The sequence below is a fragment of the Aedes albopictus genome, chromosome 2 (genome assembly GCF_035046485.1).
Source record: "Aedes albopictus strain Foshan chromosome 2, AalbF5, whole genome shotgun sequence".
In the NCBI taxonomy this organism is placed as follows: Eukaryota; Metazoa; Arthropoda; class Insecta; order Diptera; family Culicidae; genus Aedes; species Aedes albopictus.
The window spans coordinates 242,010,888-242,032,280 of NC_085137.1; the positions used below are offsets into that span (position 1 = coordinate 242,010,888).

The 21,393-nt window shown below is 42.0% G+C and overlaps 1 protein-coding gene across 1 annotated transcript in view; it reads left to right on the plus strand.

The window, feature by feature from the left end:
- Positions 1-685: 685 nt before the first annotated feature.
- LOC115258453 (rab GDP dissociation inhibitor alpha) overlaps positions 686-21,393 on the plus strand; it is a 33,694-nt gene continuing 12,986 nt past the window's right edge. Inside the window, exon 1 of the mRNA XM_029858554.2 lies at positions 686-1,385. Within this exon, the coding sequence (XP_029714414.1) occupies positions 992-1,385 (394 nt within the window). The 5' untranslated portion in view covers positions 686-991. The remainder of the gene's footprint in view (positions 1,386-21,393) is intronic.

Here is a 21,393-nt window from a genome sequence, read left to right on the forward strand (position 1 = left end):
TTGTTTTTCATGGTTTAAATACTAGTTTGATCACACCATTCCCATGGTGCATTGGTGGAGCAGATGAGAAAGGCAACAGACTTGGACTTGATCAGGAACCCGGAGGACAACAGCTAGAATCTGGATGAAGTAGCAAAAAAGCAACTTCAATGGAAGCGAAGGAAGTTAGAAAAGAACAGGAGATAAACAAAATATTTTTTTTCTTTTTTCTTTGTCTCACTTTTGACAACTTTCGCTCCAGAGACTTGGTACGATATTTTAAAGTTGGCCGTATATCAGCCGAATAATTCGCCAAAAGTGGCTTTTGAGCAGCTCTATAAGAGGATATAGAACCAATTAGCTCTGTTAGCCAGGTTCTACATTCGACTATAGAGCCGACTTAATGCCATTTTTACGGCTTAATGGTTACTTGGGTGTTGTTTGAAGCTTGCTTCTTGAGATTTGTGCGTTTGAAGTTTCAATGAAATGTTGAAGCGGGATTTCAAGACGTTTGTTTTTTTATTTTTCGTGTTTCCCTGAAATGTTTCAAAAATGCAAAGCGTTCGTTTCGCTTAATAAATTTTTCGTGCCCCTCGTTTTCCCTTTTTTGACAGATCTGTCACCTCCTCAACAAACGCTTGAAAACGCACACATCATTCTTTTTCCCTTTTTTCGCCCATTTTTTCTTCTCCAGCACCAACTCCCGTCCCGTGCTGTCGTTCAACTTGACTGACTGCTGCTGCTGTGCTGGTGTGTCAAATATTTTCTCGTCGGCCAAGTGATAGGAAGTCGATTTTTCGTTCGCTGCTGGTGAAGTTTGCTGCATTCGTGGAACAAGTAAAAAAGGGCAAAAGTGAAAAAACCCAATATCTCGTTCATTTGTTCCGGAAATCGGGTGTAAAGTGTCGGAAAAGTTACGCGATAACGGTCCGGGTTGTGTTGCGATTCGTGCGATTGCAGTAGTTTCGGATTATCGTCGGTGAAAAGGTAGAAAACCCACCCAGCACACACCATGGATGAGGAGTATGACGCCATTGTCCTCGGCACTGGACTGAAGGAGTGCATCCTCAGCGGAATGTTGTCGGTGTCGGGAAAGAAAGTGCTGCATATCGACCGGAATAAGTACTACGGAGGCGAATCGGCATCCATCACGCCGTTGGAGGATCTGTTCTCCCGGTTCGGGGTACAGCTGCCCGAGGGAAAGTACGGTCGCGGTCGGGACTGGAACGTCGATTTGATTCCGAAGTTTTTGATGGCCAATGGGCTGCTCGTCAAGTTGCTGATCCACACGGGCGTGACCCGTTATTTGGAGTTCAAGTCGGTCGAGGGCAGCTACGTCTACAAGGGAGGCAAGATTGCCAAAGTTCCCGTCGACCAGAAGGAAGCCCTTGCATCCGATTTGATGGGTAAGTGTGCAGAAAAAAACATGATCCGTCATTCTCCATGCAGGCACCTCTAGAAAATTCGCAATTATATCAGTCGACCGTCAGACGACGGGGCGAAATTTTTCTCCTACTCTCCATTGTTGTAATCATCATCGTTGGGTGAGCCGCCCCCTGTTCATCGTCGTTCACTTTTGCTCCGGTCGGCACTGTGATAGAGCACGGTCAGACTTATACACACATTGTGTTCGCTAGCTTTTACGCAGAGAGTGGGTGCAGTAAATTGCACGGATATGGCTTTTATGTTACATTAATGGTGAAGAATTCTTGACCAAAGACTTTCCCTGATGGCCACCTCAGTAACAGTTTCAACTAACTGAATTTTTATCGCACGTTTGGAACACATTTCTATGTGAATGAATTTAAGCGTGAGTTACGGGAGAGCGGAGAGATGAGTGAGCCTTCACTGTGGGAGTGTCAGAGTGTACGAAACGAAGGGAAAAGAAAACTTTGCCAAGGGGTGAACCGATGCTTTGTTGACTGTTTTACGTTGGACTGCGAAAGGGGTTTTCAACCAACTTGATTTCCTATTCTTCTTGGCGTAAGTCCCAACCGGGACAAAGCCTGCATCTTAGCATAGTGGTCTATGAGCATTTCCACATATATTAATCGAGAGCAAGGAATTCAAGGAAATTTCAATTACGAAAAGTTTCGATCAAAAATCGAAACGTCACCCTCAGCATGGACATGCTGAATATCCACGTCTCTACAGCGGTGGCTATACGAATACGAGCCTTGTTTTTGAACATTCTGAGTAGATTACTAACCAACACTCCCCATCTCGCTGATCTAAGGACCTGACCGGGTGGCGAACAAAAAGGTCGTTCAATGAAAGGAGTGTCAAGTCCCAGGCAACTTTACTGGTGCATTAATCAGCTCTATTAAGGCTCAAACATTCGTCATCATTTTTCGGAAAATAAAAAGCAGTTTTCTCGCTGCAAATCAAAACAAGGATCATGAAAATATATTCACTGCATTATATTCCTCATGTGGAGTACAGTGAATATATTTTCATAGCAAAAACTTTTGTTTTGAACGAAAAAACTGCTTTCAAATGTTTGATGATGACGATGATTTCAATGACGAAAAGTTCAACGTTAAAAGCCACCCCAAGATATGGTTGGTTATTAGCTGAGGTTATTAATTCAGTAACAAATTTTGAAAACGACGTATAATCAATGCTACACCATTGATTATACGTCGTTTTCAAAATTTGTTACTGAATTGGTAATGACTGATTTTAATCTAGAAGGCGGAGTTCTCAATTTTTTTGGAAGCACAAATATAGAGCCCACATCAAACTTACGGAACAATATACACTCCCGTGCAAATGTTTGGGTTCACCCCTTCAAAACATAGAAATGTTTTTCGGTCATATCTCAGGCATCTTTCATTCAATCCATTCGTTCTTGGACTCTATCGAAAGATAGAGGGTTAGATTTGATTCGCAGATACTTATCACAAATTTCATATGAATTTTTTAGTATAAAAAGTTTACCTAAACTTACATTCATTTATTTAGTTAATATCAAATTCATGATAATACTGAATCAACAATTTGCCGCCATAATACTCGATTTGCAGCTGCAGCTCTCCAACTTCGGTCACGCCCAACACTCGCCAGATCACGCTCCACCTAGTCCGCCCATCGTGCTCTCTGCGCTCCACGCCTTCTTGTGCCAACCGGATCAGTTGCAAACACCAGCTTTGCAGGGTTGTTGTCCGGTATTCTTGCAACATGCCCTGCCCACCGTATTCTTCCGGCTTTGGCCACCTTCTGGATGCTGGGTTCACCGTAAAGTGCAGCGAGCTCGTGATTCATCCTTCTCCGCCACACACCGTTCTCCTGCACGTCGTCCTTAGCACCCGTCGCTGGAAAACTCCGAGTGCTTGCAGGTCCTCCTTGAGCATCGTCCATGTCTCGTGCCCGTAGAGAACCACCGGTCTTATTAACGTCTTGTACATTTGGCGCGGGGGTGAATCTTTTTTGACCGCAGTTTCTTCTGGAGCCCATAGTAGGCACGACTTCCACTGATGATGCGCCTTCGTATTTCACGGCTCTCGTTACTGTCAGCCGTTAGCAAGGAACCGAGGTAGACGAATTCCTCCACCACCTCGAAAGTATCCCCGTCTATCGTAACATTATTATGGCGCCAGCACCAAACCGAATAGCGACGTTTTGACTAGCGACACTTTTCGAATAGCGACACTTTTTTTCAGTACCGGGTAGGGTGCGCTGTGTGCGTTCAATGATGCACTATCATATACGTCACTTCCGATGTATGTTGTAAACAACTTAAAATTAGCAAAAATATATTTCTCAAATAAAGTTTTTTTGATTTCCAATCGAATTCATAATACTACCCAGACGGATCCGGTCGTGTTCGGTTCCGCCTACCAGCATGTACTTTGTCTTAGCCGCATTCACTACCAGTCCGACCTTTGCTGCTTCGCGTTTCAGGCGGGTGTACAGTTCTGCCACCGTTCCAAATGTTCTAGCAATAATATCCATGTCATCCGCAAAACAGACAATTCATTTATTTAGTTCACATCAAATTCATGATAATACTGAATCAACAATTTGTCGCCATAATACTCGATTTGCAGCTGCAGCTCTCCATCCTCGGTCACGCCCAACACTCGCCAGATCACGCTCCACCTGGTCCGCCCATCGTGCTCTCTGCGCTCCACGCCTTCTTGTACCAACCGGATGGTTAGCAAACACCAACTTTGCAGGATTGTTGTCCGGCATTCTTGCAACATGCCCTGCCCACCGTATCCTTCCGGCTTTGGCCACCTTCTGGATGCTGGGTTCGCCGTAAAGTGCAGCGAGCTCGTGGTTCATCCTTCTCCGCCACACACCGTTCTCCTGCACACCGCCGAAGATCGTCCTTAGCACCCGTCGCTCGAAAACTCCGAGTGCTTGCAGGTCCTCCTCGAGCATCGTCCATGTCTCGTGTCCGTAGAGAACCACCGGTCTTATTAACGTCTTGTACATGGTACATTTGGTGCGGGGGTGAATCTTTTTTGACCGCAGTTTCTTCTGGAGCCCATAGTAGGCACGACTTCCACTGATGATGCGCCTTCGTATTTCACGGCTCACGTTATTGTCAGCCGTTAGCAAGGAACCGAGGTAGACGAATTCTTCTACCACCTCGAAAGTATCCCCGTCTATCGTAACATTGCTGCCAAGGCTTGTCCTGTCTCGCTCAGTCCCACCTACCAGCATGTACTTTGTCTTAGCCGCATTCACCACCAGTCCGACCTTTGCTGCTTCACGTTTCAGGCGGGTGTACAGTTCTGCCACCGTTCCAAATGTTCTGGCAATAATATCCATGTCATCCGCAAAACAGACAAATTGGCTGGATTTCGTGAAGATCGTACCCCGGCTGTTGAGCCCGGCTCGTCGCATAACACCTTCCAGGGCGATGTTGAATAGTAGGCAGGAAAGTCCATCACCTTGTCGTAGTCCCCGTCGAGATTCAAATGAACTGGATAGCTCACCCGAAATCCTTACGCTGTTCTGCACACCGTCCATCGTTGCTCTTATCAGTCTAGTCAGCTTCCCGGGAAAGCTGTTCTCGTCCATAATTTTCCACAGCTCTGTGCGGTCGATACTGTCGTATGCCGCTTTGAAGTCGATGAACAGGTGATGCGTTGGGACCTGGTATTCACGGCATTTCTGGAGGATTTGCCGTACGGTGAAGATCTGGTCCGTTGTCGACCGGCCGTCGATGAAACCGGCTTGGTAACTTCCCACGAACTCATTTACTTTAGGTGAAAGACGACGGAAGATGATCTGGGATAGCACTTTGTAGGCGGCATTCAAAACGGTGATCGCTCGAAAGTTCTCACACATTAACTTGTCGCCTTTCTTGTGGACAGATTATCCCTTCCTTCCACTCCTCCGGTAGCTGTTCGGTTTCCCAGATCTTGACTACTAACTGGTGCAGACAGGTGGCCAACTTTTCCGGGCCCATCTTGATGAGTTCTGCTGCGATACCGTCCTTACCAGCCGCTTTGTTGTTTTTGAGCTGGTGGATGGCATCCTTAACTTCCCTCAGCGTGGGAGTTGGTTCGTTCCCGTCCTCTGCTGCACCGACATAGTCATTTCCTCCGCTGCCTTGGTCCTCCGTGCCTACATTCTCTTCGCCATTCAGGTGCTCGTCGAAGTGCTGCTTCCACCTTTCGATCACCTCACGTTTGTCCGTCAGGAGGCTCCCTTCCTTATCCCTGCATATTTCGGCTTGCGGCACGTAGCCTTTGCGGGATGTGTTGAGCTTCTGGTAGAACTTGCGTGTTTCCTGTGAACGGCACAGCAGTTCCATTTCCTCGCACTCCGCTTCTTCCAGGCGGCGCTTTTTCTCCCGGAAAAGACGGGTCTGCTGCTTCCGCTTCTGTCTGTATCGCTCCACATTCTGTCGGGTTCCATGCTGCAGCATTACCGCCCGCGCTGCATCCTTCTCCTCCAGAACCGCTCTGCACTCCTCGTCGAACCAATCGTTTCGTCGACTCCGTTCTACGTACCCGATAGTGCTCTCGGCTGCGTTGTTGATGGCTGCTTTCACTGTACTCCAGCAGTCCTCTAGAGGGGCCACATCGAGCACACCCTCGTCCGGCAACGCTGCCTCGAGATTCTGCGCGTATGCGGTGGCGACATCCGGTTGCTTCAGTCGCTCTAGATCGTACCGGGGCGGCCGCCGGTAATGTACGTTGTTAATAACGGAGAGTTTTGGGCGCAGTTTAACCATCACCAGGTAGTGATCGGAGTCGATATTAGCGCCACGATAGGTCCTGACGTCGATAATGTCGGAGAAGTGCCGTCCATCAATCAGAACGTGGTCGATTTGCGATTCCGTTTGTTGTGGTGATCTCCAGGTGTAACGATACGGGAGGCTGTGCTGGAAGAAGGTGCTACGAATGGCCATGTTCTTGGAGGCGGCGAAATCGATGAGGCGTAGGCCATTTTCGTTCGTCAGCTGGTGGGCGCTGAACTTTCCAATCGTCGGTCTGAATTCCTCCTCCTGGCCTACCTGAGCGTTTAGATCCCCTATGATGATCTTGACGTCGTGGTTTGGGCAGCGGTCGTACTCGCGTTCGAGCTGCGCGTAAAATGCGTCTTTGTCATCATCAGTGCTTCCGGAGTGAGGGCTGTGCACGTTTATTATGCTAATGTTGAAGAATCGGCCCTTGGTGTCAGGCCCTGCGAGCCAGCCGTAAAAAAGACTAGCACCGGAAAATCAACAAGAGAAGAATGCAAAACAGACAAATTGGCCGGATTTCGTGACGATCGTACCCCGGCTGTTGTGCCCGGCTCGTCGCATAATACCTTCCAGGGCGATGTTGAATAGTAGGCAGGAAAGTCCATCACCTTGTCGTAGTCCCCGTCGAGATTCGAATGAACTAGATAGTTCACCCGAAATCCTTACGGCCTAAACTTACATGTTTTTCCTAAATCTGTACGAAAAATTGTTTTCCGTGTAATTCAAAATTGGGTCGACCAAATTTTGAAATGAACGTTGCATTGGAACCCTATTTCTATCCCTTTTGAGAGCCATTCATTAAATTTTTGCTGAAAAATTCATAACATAATTCAAATTATCGAGTTAGGTTTACATGTCACTGTGCAAAAGTTAGGGGTCAACTTCCAAATGAAATCTGAGTCGGATTTTTTATTCAAATTGCCATTTTTTTTTTTTGTACAACTTTAATTCCTTCATTGAACTCGTCTATTGTTGCACACTCCATGTTATTCTTATGAGGTGTGCAACAATTGGAAAATTACCCTAGTTGAAAGACAAGACACAAAAATGGTTATGAAATGTTCATAAAATAAGTTCTAGAATAAGTTAAAGTCAGTGAATCAAAATTCAACCATCGCGCAACAATAATGACAATGTCGCAACCTGTATTTGTTGCGACAAAACAACCCATGCGACATGAGTTTGTCCCAACTTGAAAATAATGGGATTAACATCGTACACCACGAGTTTAAAGATTTTTCGGCCTTGCATTGCGATTTTTGAATGGTAACTTCGAGTCGGTAAACACTGAAACCACATAACATAAGTGGAACTCTCGTTCAGAAAGTTGTACCCAGTGTGGGATTTGAGTACACGGGGAATCGAAACTACTTAAAAGCGAGATAAAAAATACTCAAAACTAAGTACAGTCATGACTCGCTGGTTGGGGGTTTAATAGTTGGGTGACTTTTTAGTTGGGCCTCCGTTAGTTGGGTGATCAGCCAACTAAAAAGCACCTGGATGTCAAAATCGAACGTCAAACTGAAAATGACAACCAATCTTCAATTCCTCCGAGGGGTAAGTCAATGATTTTTGAGTTCAAAGTCTTTGTCGATTACCGAAAAACATTTTCATTTCATATTTATTTTCAATAAAAGCAAATTACATTAAAAAATGCAGTGATAGTTCGTAAAATGTTCAAAAAATCAAACATTTTGTCTCTTCCATTCGTTTTCGATCAGTTTGCTGCGCAATGATTTGAGTCGTGTCACTTCTGAAACATCATCCTCGACATATTCGATGACGTTGTCAAGCGACTGTAGCACAGAGCGAAAATCTGGCTTGACTGGAGGTTCCCCTGTTGCTGGAGCCTCAAAAGTCAATGAACCACCAGAAACATTTTCGTCGGTATCATCCAGCCACTCTGCTTCATACGCTGCATTTCCGAAACCTTGAAGCACTCCCACGATGATTTCTTCATCGGTGTATACCTGGCTGGTTCCGCTTAACAAGTTGCCATCAGAATCCACCACTTCGTCGTTGAGCCAGCGATTCACATCATCTTCATCGGTATGCGTTCCAACCAGCTTATCGGCTGCTGCGACGAGTGCTTTTATGTCATTGGGATCGTCTTTACACACACCTGGTGTAAAATCTGGATCATCAGCGAAATCAAATCCTGGAAACTCGTCAATCAGCTTGTTCCATGAATTTCTGATGGTAGAACAACTGATTTCGTCCCAAGAAGAAGCCAACCAATCGATACTCATTTTCAATGAAATGTTTTTCAACCGTTGGTCGAAGGACAAGTGTTCGTCTTCAAGAACTAGTTTCAGCATGAGTTTTCGCTTATAGCGTCTCTTTATTGCACTTATTACTCCCTGGTCCATTGGTTGGCATTCACTGGTAACGTTGGGTGGAAGAAAAAGTACTTGAATAAGACCATCGTCGCTCATTAATTCGCAACCGTCATGGTGCGCCGAACAGTTGTCAAGCACCAGTAGAGCCTTCGGCTCCATATTCCTCTCCCTACAAAATTTTCGCACAATTGGCACAAATTCATCTTCGAACCACTTCCGAAACAGAACGCGTGTCATCCACGCTTTTTTTGAGAAATAGTACGAAACCGGTAAACCTTTGTCGGCTCCGCGGGGGAGATCTCGTGGGTTTTCCGATGTCCCAATAAACATCAGTTTTAGTTTAAGAGAGCCATCATAGTTAGAACATGGCATAAAGGTATACCGTGTTTTGTTAAGCTTCCGCCCCGAAGCAGCTTTCTCATCCCACAACACCACTGTTTTAGATGCAATCAGCTTAACAAAAATTGCCGACTCGTCTGCATTGAACAGTTGTGATCCGCTGATACCCATGTCGAGTATTTTTTGCATTAATACTGGCTTGAACTTGGCATAAGCATCAAGGTCAGCAGAAGCTTTTTCCCCCGCAGTTATCACCATTCGCAGACCGTGGCGTTCTTTGAACCGTTGAACCCAACCTTTTGAAGCAAGAAATGATTGATCACAGTAGCATCCATGCTTTTGGAACTCTTTGAATAGAGACTCTCCTTTGGCCCGCAAAATATCCGCCGGAACAATGATGTTGGCTTCCCGCTGCTGCAATATCCAAATAAAAAGTGCTTCCTCCATCAGCGGATAATGCTGCTCCTTTAGCGTTTTCCGATGCTTTAGCCCGTGTTCTCTATGCTTCTCTACTGCCAGTTGTATCGCCGCCTTATTCTGAAGAAATCTGCCCACCGAGGATTCCCCAACTCCCCATTTTTTAGCGATCTGCTTACGGGACGTTACTCCAGCTTCCGCTTCTTCGGCGATCTTCAGTTTGTCGACCAGTGAGAGCGTTGTGTGTTTCCGTTTTGATCCGGAAGCCTGTCCAACCATCTCCATTTTCACCGACTGAAAATAGGAGTAGATAATTATCGCATATGTTGTAATCTCGGTTGTAATAATAATACGTACCAATATGTACAAAAATGTATAAAACAAACTAAAAAATAAACACGATTTCACTTTTTGCTTCCAACTCGAACGCGACCAAAACAAAGAATGCGAACGCCCCTCCAGGATTTTTTTACTCCTGTCACTTCACCCAACCAGCGAATCAGATTCGTTGGTTGGGTCGAGGTTGTCGCTCAACGAGCGGGTTTCGACTGTACCTGCGGATTCACCTTCTTCTTCCTCTTCCGCTCTACCTTCGTCCAAGGGGGGTCCTCCCCTTGGATCGCCCTGCTCTGTGGCTGTTGAGGGCCCACAAACGGTCGCAACCCCTTGTTCCCATCGTTCCGGGACGGGCCAGCCTTTTCAGGCCCACCCTTCCCAGCTTTCTGGGAACCCTGGCGGGGGCCCGACCTTCCAGCATTATTACCGACTTTCGGGGATAATGATTCACCTGGCCTTTCGGGCACCGCCAGATAGCTCCTCGCCTGACGGCTGCCTCGCCCGCTTCTACGATTGCTTGCCACGTTTGTCGCGAGCAGTCGCTTCCACCTTGTTCGGCCACCTCTCTTGCGGACCGTCCTTTTGATTCTTGGTAGACGGCCCTCAACAACCACGCTCCGTCCATAACTTCCACCGGCTAGCTTGCCGGGAAGTGGATTGGAGCACCTACGCTTGAGCTGCGTACGCAACTCCCAGCGCCTATCTCTTCACTTCTCCTTGTCGGAGATCTCATCAACCTGCTTCTTGCGAAGGGGTTGATCGCACCACTACTTCCACCTAAACTTTGATTTTTTGCTCACTTTTTCATCCCACGAGTCGCACGGGAAAAAGGTCCACCACGCCAGAGCCCTGCATTAACGCGGTAAGGGACAGCTTACTGTGGGGGGTGCCCAGGTACCTCCACAGGCTTACATGAAATATCATGTAAACTTCCATTATATGTCATGTAATTCAGCATGACTCTGAGAGTTTACATGACATATAACAACACAAATTTACATGATATATCATGTAAACCATCATAACACTAAGTTTACATGACTAAAATGAAATTTACATGACGTGTCACGGTGTGTTTATAGAGCAACTTTAAAACAAAAAAACTAGGAGTGGGTAATGTCTGAGACATAACCGCAATGTTGACGTAGGACAAAGGCTGGAACGAGATTCCGACTTTTATAATTCCATAATACAATGTTTGTTGTTATGATAATACAAATGGTGGACTGATGTGTTGAGTAAAGTTGTTGTGTGATCGCTTTCGCTGAACGCATTTATAACCCAACAAACATTTTTGCTGTATAAGAGTAAAACAAATCACTCTTAAGCTAACTTTAGCTCAAGAAGCTGTTATTCAACTGGTTCGGTTACTTGGAAAGATGTTGACTAGTTCAAGAGTTATTTCGTTTTGAAGAGAAATTGTCAAATTACTGTTCTACGAGAGAATTTTCATCGAGCAGATAAAATTATTAGATAATTGAACGGCGTTAGATAGATCTTTTCAACTAAAGTTTAACGTGAAACTCCTTTTCCACAATAATGTTGTTTTCATCCAGGAAGAACATATTAGTGGCCGACTTCACTATTGCTGAACTACCAAGCTTTCAGTCTGTCGCTTTTGATTATCCGAATCATAACTCTTGAGGATTCATTTTCGCTGATCCTGGAAAAGACCGTTTATAAAACGGAAGATTTTGGCAAGACAATTATTGCATGTATGAATGCGGCCGTTTGCTGTCGTGGATGAGATTCCTGGCGAGAGTCATCGCTGAGTTTGTGTGCAGCTGCCTAGCTGAGAGGTGGCATCTCCCTTCTCCTTGACTGATCCAAGGAAAATGACGAAAGATAACAGAGGAAATAGTGGTTATGCCCCTAGATTAGCAGATGAAGCTCCTCCCATTCGGCGAGCGTTCCAGTTAATTCCGTTTGCATGACCCGCCCACATTGTGTCAGACGCTTCAAACGACTAATCAACCGTTCTTTGAGACAATTTCTAATCGAACGGATAAACTAATAGAGGTATTGAATAGTTAAGATCATTTTAATTCGATAAATATTAGAATGAAACAATGTTTCAGGCACAATAATTGCAGCAAAATCGATCACTAATCTTTCTACACGAAATTTAGCAACGCATCATCTTATTCGAACAATTATTGTTCGAATAAGATGATGCGTTGCTAAATTTCGTGTAGAAAGATTAGTGATCGATTTTGCTGTTGCTGAGCCACAAAGCATTCAACCATTCGCTTTTCGAATGTACTACACTTTTACCGATCGATGGAATATATCCGAAAATTATCCGATTCATAACTCTTAAAGAATAATTTTCTCTGGTCCTGAAAAGGTCCCTTCAAATAACGGTTGATTTTAGAAAGACAATTGAAAATTATCCGCACTGAATGCGGGAAGCCATCGAAAACTGCCGCCGCCTGCTGCCGTGCATGAGATTCCTGGTTCTATCAGATAGATAGTCGAGAGTCGTCGCTGGGTTGGTGCGCAGCTACCCAGCTCCGGAGCCCATCGCCGGGCCCACCGCAGCCGTGATCAGTGGATGAGATTCCTGGTGATACCACTCGTCGCAGTTGACGTGCTGCTGCGCAGCCGTGGAGGTCCACCTCCACCCTCCCTGACTGATCCAATGAAAATGACGGAAGAAATCAGAGGGAACACCTTTTATGCCCCTAGATTAGCAGATGAAGCTCCTCCCATTCGGCTGGCTTTCCAGTTTATTTCGATTGCATGACCCGCCCCGCATGCTTCGGACGCTTCAAACGATTTTCAACCAAGAAATAAGAGAAATTTACATTTAACAAATAAAGTAACCAAAATATAAAAAGATTTAGATCATTTTAATTCCAAAAATGCTAGAATTAAACAAGGGATCGTCCTTAAATTACGGCACACAAAAGTTTGTCATTTTCAACCCCTCCTCTTCACTATGTCACACGTTTTGCATGGGAGGGACCTCTGAAATTTTTGTATGGGTCGTCACACTTTGCTGACCCCCCTCCCTTTAAATGTGACGTAATTTCTGGATGCTCCCCAATGTTCACGAAAAATGTTTCTGATAGGACAATGCGATGCTAAATTCTGGGTGGAACGATTTGTGGCCGGAATTCAATTTTTCATTTTTCGATTGAACCACACTTTTCTCGATTGATGGAATGAAATTATCTGATTTACAACTCTTGAGAAATTATTTTCGGTGGTCCTGAAAAGGACCGTTTGATTATTTGACGATTTTAGGAACGAAATGGCATGAAAACATCATGTCACGCAATGCGTGTTGGTTTTCTCTTTGCTAAATACAGGATGCCACCGAAAACTGGTACGCCGCTTTCGGCCATGGATGAGATTCCTGGTGCTATCCGCACGATAGCCGAGAGTTGCGGCTGGGTTGAAGTGCCACTGCTCAGCTGTGGAGGTGACATCCACCCTGCCTGACTGATCCAACGAAAATGACGAAAGAAATCAGGGGGAACAGCTTTTATGTCCCTAGATTGGCAGATGAAGCTCCTCCCATTCGATTGGCTTTCCAGTTTATTTCGTTTGCATGTCCCGCCCCGCATGCAACAGACGCTTGAAACGGTTAATCAACCGAGAAATAAGAAAATTTTCATATAACGAATTAAGTAACCAAAATATTGGAAGATTTAGATTATTTTAATTCGAAAAATGGTTAAATTAAACAATGTTTCACGAAAAATGGTCTGGACAGGATAATGCGTTGCTAAATTCCTGGTGGAATCATTAGTGGCCGGCATCATTATTGTTGCGGGGCCACCAAGCATACAATTTTTCACTTTTCGGTTGCACCACACTTTTACCGAGCGATGGAATGAAATAATTATCTGATTCACAACTCTTGAGGAATAATTTTCTACGGTCCTGAAAAGAACCGTTTGAATATTGGACGATTTCAGACAGAAAATTGACATGAATTTATCATGCCACGCAATGCGTGTTAGATTTCCCCGTGTTGAATGCTGAACGCCGTCGAAAATTGGCCCGCCGCTTGCTGCCGTGGATGAGATTAGTGATCGCCTTCACTGTTGCTGAACCACCACCAAGAATTCAATCTTTCACTATTGGTTTTCACTACACTTTCTCGGTCGATGGAGGAAATTTATCCAATTAACTCTCTAGGAAGCATTTTTGATGGTCCTGAAAAGAACCGTTTGAATTATTGACGGTTTTAGGAAGAAATTGAAATAAATTCATCATGCCACGCAATGCGTGTTGGATTTCTCCGTGCTGTTTGCTGGAAGCCGTCGAAAATTGGCCCGCCGCTTGCTGCCGTGGGTGCGATTCCGGATTTTACTGCTGCCTCTGTCACCACCGTCGATCAAACTGATGTTCAAACACTTCCTTGGTCTGCCGCGTTAGACGGTTAGAAGATGAATGTGCAACAGCACCCTTGCCGAAAACCACCGCCACGGAGCCGACACGGCCGTCAAAGAAGAATGACGAAAACGCAAACGAAGAAAGTGGGCAGCTCTCGTTCGATGCGTTCACCTCGAGACGACAAAGACAAATGATGGAAGATGCGAAGAAGCAGTAGCTTTTATATTCGACGGGAGCATCCAAAATGTGCTCGATCGTGATTGGCTGAAATAAACATGGGTTCACTTTTCCCAATTTTTCAATAGTTTGTTATTGAAAATCAGCAAATGTTAATATTGGACATAATTGGTGTAAAGATTTCCAATCGATTGGAGCCAAAATTTTGAAAATTCATCGAAAAATGGCTGAGTTATTAACGCTCAAAATCTCCACTTTAAACGTAACGCGGCCGATTTCTGAAAATTTAGAATGACACCCGGTATAGAAAAGAGAGACGTAGTCCTACGTCAAAAATAAGTCAGTCTCAAATTTTGCCCAATGATACTTTGGGCCATTCCCTTCAATTTGCTGGGTCGGTGGAAAACATCCATCGGGGGGTCTAGAACAAAAATTTTTTTTGAAGGTTTTTCATGCAAAAACTGTTAAAAGCGCATATTTCAAATTATTGCATTTCCTACAAATAGTCACAACCTTTTTGTCTTTGAAGATAGAACCATAAAATTTTCAGGCGTATTGAAGTAGTATGCGTAGATGACTATGTGAAAATTTCATTGAAATATGTTGAATGGTTTTCAAATAATAGCAAAACTATCAAACGCCTTCCAAAATACTAAGCTTAGTAGCAAAAGTCCAACAAAATATCTAATTTTTATATAATAATACATGAAAAATATTTAATTCTAAGCTCCTTGAGTCATTATGATGACGGTACTGTGAAAACTTGTTTTTCAAATGATGAACAGATACACAGTCAAATACATAAAAGGAAAACACACACAAACTGCCATTATGTAGCTTTTCACTAAAGTATTAATTATTTATTTCAAGAACGTGGTTTTGCGTATACATGTTCACAAGTACAAGTATGCCTCTATTACGAATCCTATAATAAACACAATTATCATGATTGCTGAGCATGTCGGCCTTCCCTAAAAACAAATATTTGAATGTTATTTGGTAAGCCAAGAAAAGCACTCGAGGATTGGGAAACATCTCTGTTTCGAGGAAAAAGTACAGAAACTAAATATTTTGGAATTAATGTTTACAAGCTCAAAATTAAATAGTATTGCACCTTAGTCAAAGAATAAAAACAAGTTAACTCTGTTAAATACCTCATAATAACATTGAAGTTGTGGGCATGAGTCTACATTAAACCATTGTCTTGAAGGACACAATTCAAACCAGAATTCAGCTGGGCAATATTCCATCAAAGGCAACTTTACGGTACTAAACATAGTTTCCGGATTATTCCACGATATTTAACATAGCTGTTGGACCTAAACTTAAGTTTGTCTTTGAATTTAATAACAATATGATGCTTATTGCTTATGCCATCATTTATTTACAAATAACAGATATTAACTAGTGAATGAATAGTTGAAATAACGGAGTACTTTTTGAAAAAGTTTCTACATTAAGCATGAAAATTAGGCTGTTCAGCATAAAGCCTAGGAAAAGCAATTTGATAACAATGATTTAAATAGTCTTATAGGTTTGCATATGATGTCTCAAAAAATATTTTCTGTGTAATTTGAAACCTTCAAGCACGAGGAAGAGTGATTGATCATTGTTAGGGCGTCGTTTACTAGTAGAATATTTTCAACAGAATATTTTCAACATATCTTATCTTTCGAAAAAATAACAAACAGTTTTTTTTTGTAATCCAAATTATTGCGCCACGCTCCCCTAAAGCCTTTCGCTTGCAATTTGATACTTAGTCAAGACCTTAATAACGACTCAAGGTGCTTAGAATTAAATATTTTTCATGTATTATATAAAAAATTAGATATTTTGTTGGACTTTTGTTACTAAGCTTAGTATTTTGGAATGCGTTTGAAAGTTTTGCTATTATTTCAAAACTATTCAACATATTTCAATGAAATTTCCACACAGTCATCTACGCCTACTACTTCGAAACGCCTGAAAATTTGGTTCTATCTTCAAAGACAAAAAAGTTGTGACTATTTGTAGGAGATGCAATAATTTACTATATACGCTTATAACAGTTTTTGCATGAAAAACCTTTAAAAAAAATTTTGTTCTAGACCCCCCGATGGATGTTTTCCACCTACCCAGCAATTTGAAGGGAATGGCCCAAAGTATCATTGGGCAAAATTTCAGACTTACTTATTTTTTTTTAATCTAAAGTTGTTCTACACAACACACCGTGGCCCATGATCGCATAGTCGACGTTACCACCATTGACCTGACATTCACCTTCACATGCTAATATCTATCAAATGTGCATAATTTTCACCAGTTTTATTCAATGGAGCACAACATCTAATCACTAACTAGATATCAGCGTAAAGAAAAATCCTCAACTTTCCGTTATTCATTGATCAAATTGTTGGTTAGCATCTGCATGAATTTGTGTAGTCATAGTGTCACTGCAGTGGTATATATGTGTGTACCGTTACCCGTCGGGCGAGGGATTGGACGCAGGACCTTCTGTATACGAATCAGAAGCGGAAGCCACTAAACCACCAAGCATGTCTACAACACCTCAGAAAGCGAAAAGCTACGTAAAATTTTTACAAGTTTTCTATATGTTTTAGTTAAATTTTAAGTTTATTAAACCCTATGAAAACGCCTGAAAGTATGCGATGTTCTTAGTAAATGTGTTTAAGTATATGTAGAAATTTTGACATTGAAATCAAGTTAAGCGATTACTTGACAGCTGGAAGCATCCATTCAAAAACATTCGGCCTTGCATAGAAAACTGGATAACCGACTGAAACTGTAATGTGGCGGCAATGCAGGAACCACAAGATCCATGAACACTTAGGAATACACAATTCGTATAAGTTTGCCGGAAAACGTATAGTGAGGATGCAGAGTATTTATTGTGAGAATACTGAAATACACGGTGATTATTGATGAGACTGATGATGTCAATCTACGGAAAATTCCTAATTCGGAAAAAAATACAAAAGCTTCTCATTCATAAGCAATACCAGATCATTTAAGAATCAAATAGTGTTTACATCATTCTGCTCATCAAACTTGATTGGAATCAAACAAGCATCACCAAACAATGAACATCGAACAATGGATCAGTCAATGCATCAAAGTGTCATCGCTGACATACAGTCATCCGCAGTCATGGACGAGCCACTTGAGTCGAGAGATTTCTGGATTTGATTTATTTACCGTTCGTGTTTCGCATCAATTTTGGTAAATTTGGAGAAATGCTCCCCGGGCTCCCGGTGCGGCGGTGGGAGTTTGCTATCAGCATCTTCATCGCTGTTGGCAGCACGCACATGGTTCACCACAATACGGAATGACATTGCTTCTCTGGGGGAAATCGTTCCATCGTTTCATGTAAAGCTGCCTCCCAGGTCTTTTTCGGTGTTATCGTTTTGGTTTGTTTCTTCATTCTTTTTCCTACAGCCCACACCAGTTTACTTCGGACAACAGTCGGTGCTTCGAGTTTTAAACAATTTGTCAGGACCAAGTTACGCGCAAATAGAGATGTTTTTGCGACAGCTTGCGAATTTGGAGACCGGGTTGACGTTGTGTGTCTCTTTTTGGAATAGAAGATAAAGCAACGGTAATATGTAGGGGGACAACTGAAAACCTCAGCAGGACGCAGAACTATGCAAAACCCATTTAGGATTTTGGGATGTCATTTGATGTAAAGAGTACAACGTTGTTGTTGGAGACTTTCCCACAATAGCAATAAGTGAAGTGAAGGTAATGACAAGGAAAAATGATGATGACTTCCATTATGATGATGTGGGAGTCAGTATAAATGACGCATGTACATATTTACATAATGTTTACTGCACTTGTTTCAAAAGACTATCGTTTTGGATACTATCATGTTCTCAGCTTTAAATACTTTTCAATCAACCAGGAAGAACAATCAAAACACTTAGCTTTGAGTAGTTTCATAGTTGTCATCTTCTAAAATTATTTTGTTTACTTCTCCCACTTCCAAAGTATCCAAAATTAAGTATTGAACTTGTACTTAATTTTGGATGAAAATTTCAGCCGTGCGCCATCTTGCCTGAAGTGAATAGATTAAATTACGTTTTCAACTGAAAGCTGCCTCATTGTGGGTAAGTTTTTCGATTCTCATTATTATTAAAATTGTTCTAATTGGAATTAATTGATTTTTAGAGCTAACGCCGAGCCGAAACGGAGTACCGCATGCCCAACATGACATGAAAGAATTGTCCGCCGCTGATGTGTCATTTGATTGCCGGAACATTTGTATCATCCGCTATATTTAATAGGTAAGTTGTGAATACTTTCAAGTGGCATAAACAATTTAACGTCGAGATTTCGCACCAAAACAGAATTTCCAACGAAGGATGATAGCGATGGAAACGGAAACCTTGCCGGCCACCAGTAGGAGCAACAATGAGATCCGGATAGCAGCATCATGAATAAAATTAAATAGAATTGTTATATGAAGTGTATATTTATATATGGAGTATTTATGATAATAATAAAATTGTTGAATGCCATACGGTTGCATTTAATTATATACCAATGAATATTCTCATTCATTCATCAATTTTCGACAAAATCAGCTCTAGCTCAACACTTCACTTTGAGTAGTTTTAATCCAATAGTTACTGATTGCGGATAAGTAAAAATAACGCAAACCGAAGTTATTGTGAAACCACTCAAAATTAAGTACTATGTGAATAACTCAATTTTGACTGGTTTTACTTAGCTGTCAAGATGAGTGGAAAGTACTTAATTTTGAGTTATTTCGTTTCCCCGTGTATGGTATAAGGAACATCGAAATGTCAAAACCATTATACTAGTTACGAGCTTAACATTTAAAAAGAATCTAAGGATTCAATATGTATCATGTTTAATTATGCATGTTCACTACTGGCAGGTTTTTTTTTCTTCCTTTCGTGGTTTTTAACCTGGATTAGAACTGGACTTGTGGAAAATACTGAAATTAATAAAGTCAAACAAATGTGCAACACAATCGAACCTAAGTTGTGTTAGGGTTGCAACCGTGAATTCATCCAGTTCCAAACCAGGTTGGAACTGAAACAAAAAAAAACGATATAAGATAGGCTGTCAAGCTTGAGTCTCCCGCTCGAGCAGGTGAATTGTAAACAAAGTATCACACTGATCGTTCACTCAGACATAAAAGTATACACGGAAATACTATTATTTATGCATTTTGTATCCGCATCTCTCTCACTCTCTTTTTGTTTTCATATGCTATCTGCCGTTTAGTCTGGGTTGAAGAGAAGTGTTTTGTCAACCCAGTAGAAGCACCAGATAGCATGAAAACAGAAAGAGAGTGAGAGAGATGCGGATACAAAATGCATAAATAATAGTAATTCCGTGTATACTTTTATTTCTGAGTGTGTTGAAATGTCACCCATCTCTATAGAACCCATGATGCTACTGCTTCGCGTGATGTAAGTAAAAGGTAGAGGTATATGGTATTAAAAGGTAGAGGAAAAGGTAGAGAAAATAGGCTCAGCAGGATAGTGTTACAAATAGGCAAATTTGACGGAAGCTAACGATCCCTCCGCATCTGGTGACAGGAGTGAGAACCCTATGAAAAGAGTGACGCTGCCAAAAAGTGCCATGGCGCAGCATGGAAAAATCTGATGAATAACATATTCAGTTATGATTGATTGAATTACTGAAGAGCAAAAACTAATATTGGTTTGATTGATATAAGAGGTAAAAGAACAGAAATAATAGCAAAATCTAATATGGTGAACTACTTAATAATAGCTCGATAAGATATTACAAGATCAAAACAATAGCAGACAAGATTTGTCACTTTTTTCAAGAAAAAAAAATAAAAAAAAATGGCAGCATCCAGGATCGAACCTATGACCTTAGGATTCACAGGCGGCAATACTTACCACTCAACTGTGGCTCGCTGTTGTAAATAACATGGGAATAAGAGCATGCGATTCTTCGTTTCCACAGCTCAGAAAGGGACACAAGGCATTTCACTAACATTGAGCCATCTCTATGGGTGTATGTGTTCCATTTCGTGCAGAAGAGCTGAACTTGTTCTTATGTAGAAATTTTGAGCTATTTCGACAAGAATAAAAACTGAAATCATATCACTTTGAGCTATTCGTGTGATACTCTTTAGATTTTTGAATGACACATCAAAATCACATCGAGCTATAGCAGCAAAAAGTGTTCGAGTTGAGATATGATTTAGATATTCTCGTCTACCCGGGTAGGCAAACTGCACTTTTTTTCACTTCTTCTTATCGAGTTCCGCATCGTAGAGAACCGAACAATCACTTTTTGGAAATAAACATTTAATTCTTTTTCAGATACGCTTAGATCCGGTGGGCACTTCCGAACAATTTAAGTGATTAATTTGAGGAGGTCTTGCTATGGCTCCGGCGATCAATCTTCCGGATTTTTTTTTTGTTAGCTGGCCAATCCGGTGTCTGCCGGCGTATGCATCGAGAGTGATGTTAACCCTCGAGCGATCGTGCTGTTGTATTTTGTACAACACGTTTAAAAAATCGTGCTTTTTGTACTCCGCACCTGCAAATGCAAGTCTGTGTATCTGTAATAATACATTTCATATAAGAAATCCGTTAAATATAAAATTCACATCGAGTTTCTGTCAGTTATTATTTCACTTTCATTCTTTAGTAGTTTAGGATATTTTTAAATGTATGCCTTGAGCAGTTATATACGAGGGGTCCCACAATCTGAACATGTCGAACAAAATTATTAAATATGTTAACATTTTTTACTTTGGGTATTTATATACAAGCATCGTGCTACATAAACATTTTCGTTTATGCTGCATTTTCTACATAATAAATATATCGGGATGTCAAAAAAATCGTTTATAACGCACATTGATCATTTTTTCATGTTGTACTAAACGATCTTCTTTACAAGTTACACTTTTCCGCCTCTTATCCGCAATGAAATAAAAAAAAAGTATGTATTGCATTTTTCATTCGTTGGTAAACTTTCGAGTAAATCTTCGGAGAGATAAAATAAATACTCAAACGTCAGATTGCATAGCATTTAGCAGCTGAACGAACCATGCATTCATTGCACCAACAGAAAGAGTGCGTTCAATGTTATTTTAGTTAGCGGTGGCAAAACTCAATCTTAAAATGATTAAAATATACGAATTTTTATTGTCAGATTTCTTGAAACATAAACACCGCGCGGTCGTTGAAATGTTTCAAAAAGGGGCTTTGCACAAAAGTTCACGCGGTCTATCGTTTT